Source organism: Strix uralensis, chromosome 2 (genome assembly GCF_047716275.1).
Source record: "Strix uralensis isolate ZFMK-TIS-50842 chromosome 2, bStrUra1, whole genome shotgun sequence".
NCBI lineage: Eukaryota > Metazoa > Chordata > Aves > Strigiformes > Strigidae > Strix > Strix uralensis.
This window is the reverse complement of record NC_133973.1, coordinates 54210864-54224418: the sequence shown is the minus strand read 5'-3', so window position 1 is coordinate 54224418 and position 13555 is coordinate 54210864. Positions and strand designations below refer to the sequence as shown.

Genomic DNA, 13555 nt, shown 5'->3' with positions numbered 1-13555 from the left:
GTACAGGGGGACTATCACCTCCCTACTTCTGCTGGTCACACTATTTCTAATACAAGCCAGGATGCTGTTGGCTTTCTTGGCCACCTGGGCACACTGCTGGCTCATGTTCAGCTACTTGTCAATTAGAACCCCCAGGTCCTTCTCTTCCACACAGCTCCAGCCACACCTCCCCAAGCCTGTAGCGATGCATGGGGTTGTTGTGGCCCAAGTGCAGGACCTGGCACTTGTCCTTGTTGAAGCTCATCCCGTTAACGTTGGCCCACTGATCCAACCTATCCAAGTCTCTCTGTAGTACCTCCCTATCCTCATGCAGATCGACGCTCCCGCTTAACTTGGTGTCATCTGCGAATTTACTGATAACGCACTCTATGTCCTTATCAAGATCATCAATAAAGATGTTGAACAGAAATGGTCCCAACACCCAGCCTGGAGGAACACCACCTGTGACCGGCCGCCAGCTGGATTTAGCTCCATTGACCCTCACTCTCTGGGACCGTCCATCCAGCCAGTGCTTGACCCAGCAGACCGTTCGCTCATCCAGGCCATGGGCAGCCAGTTTTTCTATGAGAATCCTATGGGGAACTGTGTCGAATGCTTTTTGAAAATCCAGGTAGATAATATTGACAGCTTTTCCCTCGTCCAATAGTTGGGTCATCTTGTCATAGAAGGAGATCAGGTTTGTCAGCAGGACCTGCCTTTCATAAACCCATGCTGACTAGGCCTGATCCCCTGGTTGTCCATTATATGACTTTTAATGGCACTCGAGATGACCTGCTCCATGACCTTCCCTGGCACCGAGGTCAGACTGACAGGTCTATAGTGTCCTGGATCGTCCTTTCTGCCTTTCTTGTAGATGGGTGTTACATTTGCCACCCTCCAGTCCAGTGGGACCTCCCCAGTTAGCCATGATTTCAGGTAAATCATGGAAAGCGGCTTGGTGAGCACATCTGCCAACTCTTTCAGGACCCTTGGGTGTAACCCATCCGGTCCCACAGACTTGTGTGCATCCAAGTGGTGTAGCAGGTCTCTGACCACCTCCTCTTCAACTGTGCTGACCTCAATCTGCTTCCCCTCTGATGAAACTCATATGGTGCTTAAAACACTCCCATAGTATCATGTAGCCAGCTATGTTAATTACAGAGCTCCTTCCTTTGATAGCACCAAGAATGATAAAGAGGTTTTGGTTTTCTGGTTTATTTGGCAATACTAAAAATGGACTGTTTCCCTTAGGGGTTCTAGGCTCTTAATTCTGAACAAGAGCACACTCTCAGTTAATCAGGATGTTTGCTCTTAATCTTATTCTTTTCTGCTAATTAGACCACTGTGTGAGCAAATAATGCTCAGACTACAGCTCAGTCCACAGCTATAGATAAAAGGCTCAAAAGATGTCAGACATCTGGTAAATGTAATTCTTTCAGAGGAGGATGTGGTAGCAAAGATGTGGCATATTCCTTTGTGTCTGACATAGTGATATACTGTACATATGGGAAACTAGTCTTCTTTTTGCTACCTCTTATATGCTGCTTGGGTTTTTTTTACAGTACCCATTCTGGTTTTCTGGATTTTTAATGGGCTTTGAACATCAGAGAGCAGTGTTAGAAAGACAACAAGTACCATTTTTGTGAGACTTCCCATTTGCTGTAGTTTCAGGCACTTTAGAATTCTACATGTTAGAATTACCAACAGTGAGTTACTTTTCCCAAATTTTGTGTGTTATTGTTACATTTAGACTAACTAGACTACCTAGGCAAAACCAGGCATAGGCATTTTCCAGGGGAGAGAAAAATCACACATCAATAACAAGAAATAAAATATATCACATTGCCCACAACTAGCACACTTAAATACATGGGTGCTTATATTCTGATATATACCTGTTCTTCCAGTATAGCTGCCGCAGCAAGAGCTCAATGTGATGCCACAGATGATTTATAAGAAATACAGTTCCACTAACAGAAAAAAAAAAAATAAAATTAAAGGTTTAAGGATAGCACATGCATTACTACAGACAAATAGAAAATTACTTCCAAGCTATAAACCACGCCATATTTTTTCATACAAAAATGACATTTCCAAATGCACTATAAGTAATTTTATATAGAGCAGTTGGCAAAGCAGAGAGGTGAAACCAAGTACACATAAAGGAAAATCTATCATTTTTTTCAGTAAGCTCCTTTAGTACCACAGAGTCACTTACCAGTCGCTTACCAGTGCTTTTGTACTGTTTCTGAAGGGTCCCTATAAAACAGTGCTCCATAGACCTATTCTACTGAGCTTCTGCTTGTTGAGTTTGGGGTTTCGGCTTCTTTTTTTTTTTTTTTTTTTGTACTTTGAACCTTTTAATATTGCAGCTTAGTCCAAGCAGTGCTTTTCCAGATGTGCTCTTGAAGCTTCCTGTTTCTTTCATGATCTCATTGGCCCTTATATGACTTACAGACTGACTTGAGGGTCTGTCTACATGGTACTTTTCAGGCGGACCTGAGCTCACTCCAGTTGTGCTCCAAGCAAGCCAGGTGCAAACCAGCTCCAAACAAGAAGTCATGTAGTCAGAGTTGGCTCAACTGGCAGACCAGCGCTAACAAACCTGTTTGACCCGCAGAGTGAAATGCCTGCACTTCTGCCTGCACTTCTAGGAGAACACTGCTGTGCGCTGTATGAAAGGATATGATTGAATGTGACTAGCTCTTCTGCTATATCTTTTAGTGGCTGTCTATTATCTTTCTTTACGTAGCTGTCTAAAGGTCCCCGGACAGGGAGATGGCTAGGAGGTGGCTCTCAAACCTCATCTATTTCATTATGTGCAGTGCTCCCTGTAAGCCTGGTGTTTTTAAAGTGGAAGTCTAGTTTCATGTATAAATTTGGTTCTAAATCCCCTTCATGGCACTCTGTTTAGTCATGTTTTTACTAGAACAATGTTTCAGTGCTTCTTTTCAGCACTACTTTCTCATGTTCTGAGGTTATTGCTAAGAAGCGTTTCCATGATTGCAGACATCCTCAGTAGATTCAGTTCTGTTATGTGAGTCGTATTATTTTTTAGGAAATATGTTCAGCCAGATAGAGCTGGCTGGGGCTGTTCTATTTTGCAGAAAGTCTCTTCCTTTGCTGCAGTTCTTGATACATTATACAATTGACAAACTGCATCTAGCATGGCTCAGAGAGATTCCCCCTCCTCAGAACAGGGGCAATACTCAGATATAGGTCACAGATAGCAACAATGAATTTCTTGCAGATGCAAAAACCTGTGTCAGCAAAAAGGTGGCTGTTCTCAGGACTAGAATGTCACCAATTTACTTATGCTCAGCTCATCACAGACATTCATAGACACAACTCCTGTGGAAATTGGTGGTAGTTAGTTACATAGGTACGTCTGAAGACCTGGGCATTAGTTATCTCTGACACTTAATTCCTGCTCATAAGATCAACTCACCTCATAAGAGTATCATGATGACAACAACAGTTAAGAATGTGTGGCATCATGATACGAAGGTTTTTATATGTAGAGATTATATAGTAGCTAGTGCTGCAGATAAACAGATGGGTGGGCACCAGCAGTACAGAAAGAAGGAGAGACTCTGCTGTGCCTAAAGTGGGATGTGTGTGAGCTTTTGTTGGTCAGAGTATGTTCTTAGGGAACATGAGACAAGGCCTGCCTTTCTGCCAGCACCACTTGACAGCAGAAGAGCTGAAAAGAGCAATCCTGACTCCTGCCTGTTACTTAGAAGGGGGTTAACTTTGCATCCTGGCTATGTCCAGCAATGGTCTGATGTGAAATGTAGGCACATTCCAAGAAGTAAGGTTTCTTGGAAACCTTTCTGTAAGCTGAAGCTTAGTTTCTCATAATATGCAGGTGATATCTTCCAGTAAGTGGAGAACCTGAGTGTAATGCCTGACACTGAAAACAAAAATAGATTTGGATACATAATTTGGCTCTTTTTGTGTGCATGACAGTTCTTCACTTGAAGCATCTGCACCACACAGCTACACCTGCATGTATATCCCTCAAGTGAATTCAAGTGTAATTGAATAACTCAATAAATAAATCATTCTGGCAGCTGTTGTCTTCTGTTAAATCACTCCACTTTTTCCAGAAGTGATCCTATTTTAATAGCTCTCTTCATTTTGGCAAGGGTTTTCACAGCCTGAGCCTCTTTCACTAAGTACGAGGCCAAGTTTATGGCATGACAGTAAACTTAACACCTAATCTCTATGTGCCTATTCCTAAATCTGTATATGTAGACACATATTAATTTGGAGAAAGATATATTAATCCTTGCCTTAAGTAAGAATATTATCCAGGTGATTTAAGCAATGGTCTGGGTGAGGGGAAGCCTGCAAGGGCAACAAGAGAGGACACGTGCCTGGCAATTCGTCAGAAATCTCGTAAGATTGCATGAGTCTCCTTTCTCAGCTCAATTCAGCACCTCTTGAAGTGCCTCCAGGGCCTCTTTGTCAGTGTATGTTTTCGCTGGTGTACACGCAGAGCAATTTTTGACAGTTTTGACTGAGAAGAAAGGTTAAGTAGAGTCTTCATGATGCTAGGAGGCTCTGGATTGCAGTGGGTTGTAAGTATGTTCTTAAAATTGAGTATGTGTTTATGACTGTGAGTATGTTGGAGTATTTCAATGGAAAGCCCTAGTTCAGTGGAACTCACAGGAACAAACTCCCCTCTGAACAAATGTGTGTGCATGTGAAAGTAGTGACTTTTTAAATGTTTGGCATTTTCGACTTTCTATAGCATGTATGAGATACAATGCTGAGTAGGGAAAAGTAATTTCCATTTCTGTAGCTCCTATCATCTGGCACTGTTGAGGGAATCTGAGCTTTTCTTAGCACTGCTGCCCACATGGCGCGTCTGAAAAGTGAACTTCAGTCTGTCAGGATTTCTACTAACACCTTCTGTAAGTAGTTATCCAAAGGATCCTCCCTCACTCCTCTTCTAAAATGGCACATTCAAGCCTCTCCTGTTTTCATAGGTATGTATGCATATATCATAGGTACCATCTGCATATGCGTTTGCAAAGGGTAGAATGCTCTGCCAGTGAAAGCAGATCATCCCCTTATCTCATGTGTGATTAGTTACTTACACAGGCTCTGCACAAAGAAGTTGAGACTATAATTTTTTTTTAGCGAGTGCACCTCTCTGTTAAGCAGTTAAAATAGTACGAAGAAGCTTAGTCACAGAACTTGAAAAATACTTAAGAGTATTTTAGAGTATTACTTAGAGTAAATAAGTGTTTGCAAGCTTCTATATCTTTGTAGCTCATCAGATAGAAGGTTTTGCCTTGGTCTCTGAGGCTGCTGCTGAAAAATAGTGCTTCTTGAGTAACTATATCCTTTAGGCCAGTATCTTAGAGAATGCACCTAACATTCATTTACTGTGCTGCTGTACCGACTCTTCCAGTTTGGCACAAGACACATCAATCAATTTTTACAAAATAACTTGTTTGCGGGGTTCCACCAGGACTGCTTATCAAAACATCAGGCTGGGCTTGCCAGCTGTTGCAGGGAGGGAGAGGAAGAGCTAGGGCAGTCGCTGCACCCTTCCTTCCCAACAGAGAGCAGAGCTGATCAGGTTTGCAGGAGAACATGTACCCCAGCAGAGAGTACAGCTTCAGAAAAATAATTACGTGGGGCTTCTGTTACAACAGCACCAGCTATCACTTATCTGAATACAGAGCTGTGAACCTTTGATCCCTCAATGTTTATGGCTTTTACAAAGTCTCTGACACTACCCATTTTTTGAGGCTGCTGATGGTAAAGTGCTGCCACGCCGTTGAGTCATTGTCTTCTCTGTCTGGTAGAGTTCAGGTACTTCGATCATTAGTTGAAGTTTTGTAGCAAGAAAGCAGATCACCATGCCAAAGAAAGATCATGTTCAATGTTTTATGATCTTGTGAAACTTGTAGCTCCAGTGCCCACAGCTTAGAAGGCACAGTGCTGTGGAAAACAGCAATTTAAAGAAAGTTTTAAAATTCAAAGTTAGTATCTAACTGAGGTTAGGAATATGAGTTTGGTGGTGGAGTGGAAAACACACACATTGAGTTATTTAAATAAAGGATGGCAACTGGTATAAAGGAATAAAGTTCCATTTTCTGTTCCTGTGATAACACAGCACTTGACAAGTTGTTTCCCTTAGTTCCCAAGGTGAAAGAAGCAGCTGCCTTTGGCCCTCTCCTGGCACAGAGGAAAGTTCCAGTATTGAGGCCAGAGCAAGAAGGTAAATATTTTTATTCTACATTATTTATTTTCCTGTGTATTTTGTGTTTTCATTACAACCTATATTACTTGTTCTTCCTCACATTAAAAAATTGTTGCAAAATCAGTCAGGGGAGCATACAAGGTCCAAGACCTGTCAATTTATGTACACAACTTAAGCTTCTGCCATGCCTTAGGAAGCTTCTTCACGCACTTTCAAACAGAAAACTTTGCTGCCTGTTGGGAACTATAACAGACTGCAGTGTAGCTCTGGTCAAAGCAGAGCATAAAGGCAGATCAGAGGGCACTCTCCCCCTCTCTCCTGGTGGGAAACAGTTTCCCTGTGATGGACAGAATCATGAAGTTGACTGTAAGGATCTGCTTATGAGAGCCATGGAAAAAATCAGAATCCAAAAGAGGGGACTGAGAGATCGTGTTGAGCTGATGCATTTACAAGGCAGCAGCATCCTTCTGAGGAGTCACCAGCCAAGTGGGCAGGGGCTGAAATGCTGGGATTGGCTGTAGCTGAGATTATTTTTAGGATGAGGTGGGTTTCACCTGAAAACAATCCACAAATGCTTCCAAATCTTAAACAAAACAAAACAGAAAGATGTGCTGTTTAAAGGTAAAGATACTGGTTTTTTTCCAGTTCAGAATGCAGTAGTCTCAGAAACAATGTATTTATACAGTAGAGCTCTCTAAATGCCATGTACTGCACTCCTCTGTCTCATGATAAAATACATGAAAAGAACAAAAAGGATGCTTCTTTCTGAGGAAATTCAGATGGCTGACATATTGTTCTTAATCTGATCTGTCATGCTTGCATTGCACAGTGTTTCTTTCTTTGTGTATGAAATGCTTTTCATCTGCACAGTCACAAAGGCTGTGGTGTGCTCTGGGTGACACCCTTTTTCTGTGTACTTTAAAGGTCAACTGATTTGGGCTATTCCCAGCTCCATGTAGTATGAGTATTAAGTGCTGACATAAAGGATTCCTCTCATGGGAGGCCAGCTTCTCTCTCTCAACGGATAGAACTGGAGCTTGAGCATCTCAGCTGACTACAGCTACACCAGTGTAACAAATGGAGAGAGGAAAGCCCTAAAGTTGGCAGATCCCAAACCATTTATGATGCTAGAGTTCAAAACTGACACCTCCAACTATACCTGGCAATCAACAGGCACTCAGTATACAGAAGTCATGGCATAGAAACTCATGTGCAGATGGCAGATGATAGGTAGTAAAAAGACACAACAGGTTTTCCTGTGAGTTAAAGTAAGAATTACTACATAAATTCTAATGATTTGCTTTTTCGCAATTTAATCTAGGTCAACACTATCTGAACTCAGATTGTAGATAATTTTAGAATGACCTATACATTAGTAACTGGGTGAATAAAGAGCAAATTCTTTTTATCAGTACTTATGATACAGTGCTCCTCATACCTCTAAATGTCCATTGCCAATTTTTTTTTCAGTTGATTGCAGCTTCAGTCGAGGGGTCTGTGACTGGAAACAAGATGCTGATGATGACTTTGACTGGAATCCTGCTGATCGAGATAGAGGTATTTAAATATCTGTCCTTTAGCTATGCTTTGATTTGATGTCTCACCCCCTCCAAAAAAGGGGGGATGGAGGGGAAAACAGAATCAAGAATTAGCTTTCCTATCAGTGGGTTATCTTTATAAAAGAAAAAAGGAGGCAGAGAATGCTGGGAGTGGAAATTGTTTCTTTGAAATATCCAGTGGCAACTGGTAATCAGCAACATATTTTAGCACAAACAAATAAAAAGATGAGAAAAATTATTAGAATATAACTGTTCAGAACTGCAAGGTACAAGGCAATGGAAGCCTTATTAGTTACGCATTGTGTCTCTCCAAGACTGGTAGGGCATTTAACTATACATCTGCCATTTAGATGGATGTGGCAATGTAGTCACTTACATGGCTTAGACAGCTCTGTGATTAACTGCTCAGAAATCTCAAACTCTGCAAGACAAACTAGTGATGGCATTCCTCAGAATGAGCCAAGGACAGGGGGCTATTCAAGAACAACCGATACCTGACCTGGTACCAACCAGGTTAAAACCTGAGGAAGAGCTCCACGAGTGCAATGTGTGACTGCTGTGTGGGTGTATATAAAAGTGTGACTGAAGAAACTTGTTTGAAAGGATGTCTCTTCCACTGTGACACGGGAAATGTTGCAGAAGTTGCTGCAGTAGGGACTGGCAGATCCTGCAGATCTTGAAGGCCACTTGATCCAGTCCCTACACACACATTCTCTCCCTCTTCTCTCACAGTCCTTCCATCCCAGTCTTTCTTCACTAATCCTTCCTCTCCTGCTCCAGATATTTCCTTTTCCCCAGTCCCTTCTCTGTGCTGTCACTTCCAGGAAGACCTTACCTTACCCTGACCTTACCCTGTCTCCCCAGACTTACATCTGCTGATTATGACTTTATTTATGGGCCCAGATGTTTTATCACTTTATCTCTTTATGTGTCTCTGTCATTTCTTTGGTCCACCAGGATTTGGGGAATAAGCTATCAGTTCCTTTATGAGTTTGTCATCACTGCAGAGGACAGTGGAGAGAGTATTGAGCTAGCTCAAGTACTGGAAATGGTCTGACCACAGAGGCACAGCAGCATGTTTCAGGCTGTTGCATTTGAAAAACTGAGATGGTTTTGCCTTTGAAAGATAGTGCAAGGAACAATCATTGTAACTGCCAGTGCAATATGAACTCACTTCCTCTGTAAACTGATCTGACTTCCAACAGTGAAGCTTATTCCTTGAAAAGTACACTCCCTGCTGCTTTTCTCCAGTCTGATTTTAAATTATTCAATACAGTTTCCATTTATTTTCTTAGAAAATATGTATTCACTTTGCTAATAAATAACACATTAAAGATGCATTTTCCTTTTTTTTTTTTTTTGTTACAAGGCGATGGGTACTACATGGCAGTTCCAGCTTTTGTGGGGCACAAGAAGGATATGGGGCGTCTAAAACTTCTCCTCACTGACCTCAAACCAAAGAGCAGCTACTGTTTGATTTTCAGTTACCGGCTTGCTGGAGAGCAAGTGGGGAAACTTCGAGTGTTCCTGACAAACAAAAAAACTGCTCCTGTCTGGGAGCAGAACAAAGGAAAAGATGAAAGGTGGAGAACTGGAAAAATAGAGATATTTCAGGGGGCTGAAACAACCAACAGTGTAAGTATAACACAATTTATAAGCCAACTACCATAGGCAACACAACAGCTTAATTTTCTAATCCTCAAGTGTTCCACCAGCTGTTTTATAGACATTGCTTACTGGCAATTGAAAGGCTTATCTGAAATGGGAAACAGGAGCACACATTTTAGGAGGCAGAAAAGTTATTATCTGGTTGTAATTTCAGAACTGAATTACCCCAGCTGGTTAGGACACTGATGCCAGTAACCCTGTCATTTTGTAAAAAACTGCATCAGATCATAAATTAACACAAACAATCAAAATGTCTCCTTAATACCTCATGCAACAGAAGCATACATACATGCCTGGAAAAATGAAAAATTTCTGTTTCATAGAAGAGGATGCTCTCAAACCACACTAAACCAAACCATTAGAGCAAAAGGAGACATCATGTATAATCAAGGGTAGGCAATCACCTTAGGAGCAGGACATACTAGCCACCAGAGAACAGTGCGCTGATTTATGCCTGAAAACGGCCTCAATCAGGACTTCAGCAAGTTTCTCCTTGAAATTCTAGAGTCTGCTTTCCATTCATGTGACTGAACATTTTCAGTTCTGTGTAAAGGCTTCTACTATATAATTGAATACTATGAGTATAAAAGAAATGCAAGCCCTTTTCAAGGTTCTTTGCACTGCTGAAATGATGTAAAAAAGCCCTTACATAAATGAGAATCAGGCTATAAAATAAAAACCCAGGCATCCTATTCATAAAAATGAACCTACTCCCTCTATACAGTACACATATTATATATACCCATACTATATACAGAGAGAGTGTAAATACATATATAGTATATACACTCAAAACCTAAGGATCCATATAGATAGAAAATGAACATTCGTAATATCTTCAAGAAATAAAATGCACTAACATCACATACTGTGATAAAACTACATTATTATAATAGGATTTCACTCAATTTGCATGTTCTTTGTACAACAAAAATAAGTGATCTTATTAAAGGAATCCATTTGATATTGTAAATCTGTGCAGAGGATTATAAGCCTAGTTCAAATAATACACGGAAACTCTAAAAGCTGCAAGGATTTAAGTCATTAAGTCCTGTATTGTGATAAAACATTCCTCAGATATGGCATTATAACTAATTAACATTAAGAGCTGCTAAATGCTTGGATAAACTACATTTTCACTGTTAATACATCTCGTTTCTTATGACAGGTCACTTTTGAATCAGAACGTGGGAAGGGCAAAACTGGAGAAATTGGAGTGGACAATGTTATACTAATTTCTGGTCTATGCCCAGAAGATGCGTGATAATGGATATTTGAATATACTGGATTTAATCCTATTTTTAATATTTGCCTTACTAGTAGTGTATTTTTGTATCTTTTTCTTTACAAAAAAACCCAAAACTGTGCCTTGAACTTAATGCAGCAATGCAAACAGAAAAACTGACCTGTGCAAGACACAGAGTACACTTTATGAGTTATTCTAATTCTAATACATCCTTTGAGTGTAGCACTACTGTATTTTATAATTCAAGGTCAGGGTTTCTAAAGTATTATTTGTCTAGCTTTTTTACAAATTCTATATGCTTTTATTCCTTAAAGTTATTTTCAAGGCTATTCTTAAGTCTTCTATTTCATTTCTTCTACTCCGCAAGAACATAAAGCAGTATTTCAGAGGATGTTACTACTTCTGGTGACATAATTTTAACTTCTTACTTAGTGCATAGATAGTCAATCTATTCAACAAGTAAGAAGAAAGAGAGGAGCTTTATTTCCTTCTTGATGGAGCTAAGCAAGTTGTAAGTGGAGTCATGTCTTTGAGGAATATTTTCATTACTAATAAAGTACATAAAATACCTTGTTTTTCATCAGTGTCTTGGAGTCACACAAATCTCTGTTTAGAAATGATCCCTTTGTAGTTTTATAAGCATTTGATGTTCATCATTAACAGATTATGTTACCAACTGACACTGAAAAAAGAACAAAAAGAATGACCTGTTATTAGCACTTAAGAAACTTCACATTATGTACTGACCTTCAGGAGCAAATTGGTTCCTTCTGGATTGCAGGCCTACTTTACCCCACGAAGGTGTGAAAGAATGGTTTTCATTTTCCAGTAAACAGTATAGCCTTGTGGCCACTCCATAAGGCTCCTTCTAACACAACTGAAAAAAAATTATCTGTTACAAGTTCCTTCATGTCCCTTCAAACTTCAGCAAAAGCGATGGAGACTATCCACCATCCCCAGGAGGAGGAATGTGAGCAGAACCTTCTCCCACAAACTAGGAGCTGCCACCCTGCCACCCCCCACCATGCTCACCCATGCACACACACACGTACACATACATATACACATTTGAGGAGGGTCCAAAATCCAGGTTCCACCTTCTCTGAAAAGAAGTCAAGTGACAGTGCTGTGGAGAACATGACCATCTTCTGTCTTGTGATCTCTTCTGAAAGTACCTAACAGTCTGAATCCCAAGAGGACAGAGATGCCCATGGAGAAGCCCTGGTTCAGGCAATGTTCAGTTAAACATATGAGCATACATCTTCCTCCTGATTAGCTCTGTGTATCCCCTTCTAGGTTCACTACTCACTGTTTATTACTAGTGATGCTGTTTATTTTATTTCTTGTATGAAGAAGGGGACATCCAAAACAATGGAACAGAATTTTACAGGTTAACACTAAAGAACCTCGAAGAATCACAGAATCACAGAATCATCTAGGTTGGAAGGGACCTTGAAGATCATCTAGTCCAACCGTTAACCTAGCACTGACAGCCTATAATTCGGCCTATAAGAGTCTAAGCTTTGTGACAAAAAACAACTACAAAAGTTCAAACACCTTGAATTGCACCTATGAAGCAAGTGAGGGATGCTTGAGACATTTCTTGTTGAAACACAGTAATTCTGCACTTTGCACGCAGCTGAGGAAAGGGTAAGCGAGACTGGAAATATCTGGGAAGTTTACAGTAGCTATATAATCAGGAAATGCTTGTTCTTTGCTAGAACTGGTTTGTGTTATGAAACAGGTGCTCTGAGAACTGTACATGGGCTTCAGCTTTGGAGATGCTGAGGAAATTACAGAGTAAGGACTTGAGAAAACCAAACTCTTTAATCTCAGGGCAAAGACTCTGGGAGTTTCAAAGCAAGGGGAAAGTTCCCTCAGCAGTGGATTGGGTGCTGACTGTGATCTCAGAATACCTGAAGACCCTGGTCACAATAAGGCAGAAAAGTGAAACAAGTATTTTTCTGGACTTACTGCTCCTTGTCTGACGCTCTGAAGTTGAACTACCCTTATGAATACCAAGAAAATGAAAGATCAATTTGATTGAAATCAAATTCTGTATCTAGCTTCAAACAGCAATAATTTACACATACACAGTGCCTTTGAAGCCTAAAAAGCTTAAGAATTGTTACAGTCTTGATCATTACAGTGCAAATAATGTATTTGAAATATATATGTGGAGCAAACTGAGTCCACCTAAAAAAGTGCAGCTAGGCATTTCTTGCATGTGCAGTTATTTGGTGTGGAAAGATAAATACTGCCTGTGGAAGGCATAATATCTAAAGACTATTTGCTCAAGACACAGACAATACAGAGTAAACACAATGAACATGGTCTGATATGGAGCCAGATACAATGATATTTATTTGTTGTAGCTCACCATGAATCATGACTGTGAAAATTACTTTAGTAGTAGCATTCCATCCAAAAGACAAGATAAAAAGAAAAGATTTTGCATTTCATGGAACAAGTAAGAAAATCATTTGCACAGATCAGTACAGACTGCAATAGCTGCCATAGAGTTTTCTGTAGTAGATGCAGAAGTTGTTTCTCATTTGTTTGCAGTGCATTGTCAGATACAAGATAGCTTGCATCACAGCAAATCATAAAAATAATTCTAGCATAATAAGATCTGAAGAGCAAAACTGAAATCTTTTTTGTTATGAATAAATTCAAAGATAGCTTCTTCAGAAGCAACAAAATAAATCTGTTATGTATAGCCATTCATATAAACCACACCAGCGCATCAGTAAATTAACTAGTATCGTTTGCAACATTCATTCAAAAGATGCAGCTGCTCGGGGCAAAAGCTACATGTTTCTCCTTCAGATGAAAACAGTTAAAGGGCATATTATGCCCACAGTCACTAATGCCTCAAACTGT

The 13555-nt window shown here is 40.2% G+C and overlaps 1 protein-coding gene across 2 annotated transcripts in view; it reads left to right on the top strand.

The window, feature by feature from the left end:
- EGFL6 (EGF like domain multiple 6) overlaps positions 1-11241 on the top strand; it is a 45302-nt gene extending 34061 nt beyond the window's left edge. For both annotated transcript variants that reach the window (XM_074860935.1, XM_074860936.1), the window contains 4 exons: positions 6137-6217; positions 7670-7756; positions 9128-9393; positions 10595-11241. In XM_074860935.1, coding sequence (XP_074717036.1) covers positions 6137-6217; positions 7670-7756; positions 9128-9393; positions 10595-10690 — 530 coding nt within the window. In that variant the 3' untranslated portion in view covers positions 10691-11241. The remainder of the gene's footprint in view (positions 1-6136; positions 6218-7669; positions 7757-9127; positions 9394-10594) is intronic.
- Positions 11242-13555: the final 2314 nt, after the last annotated feature.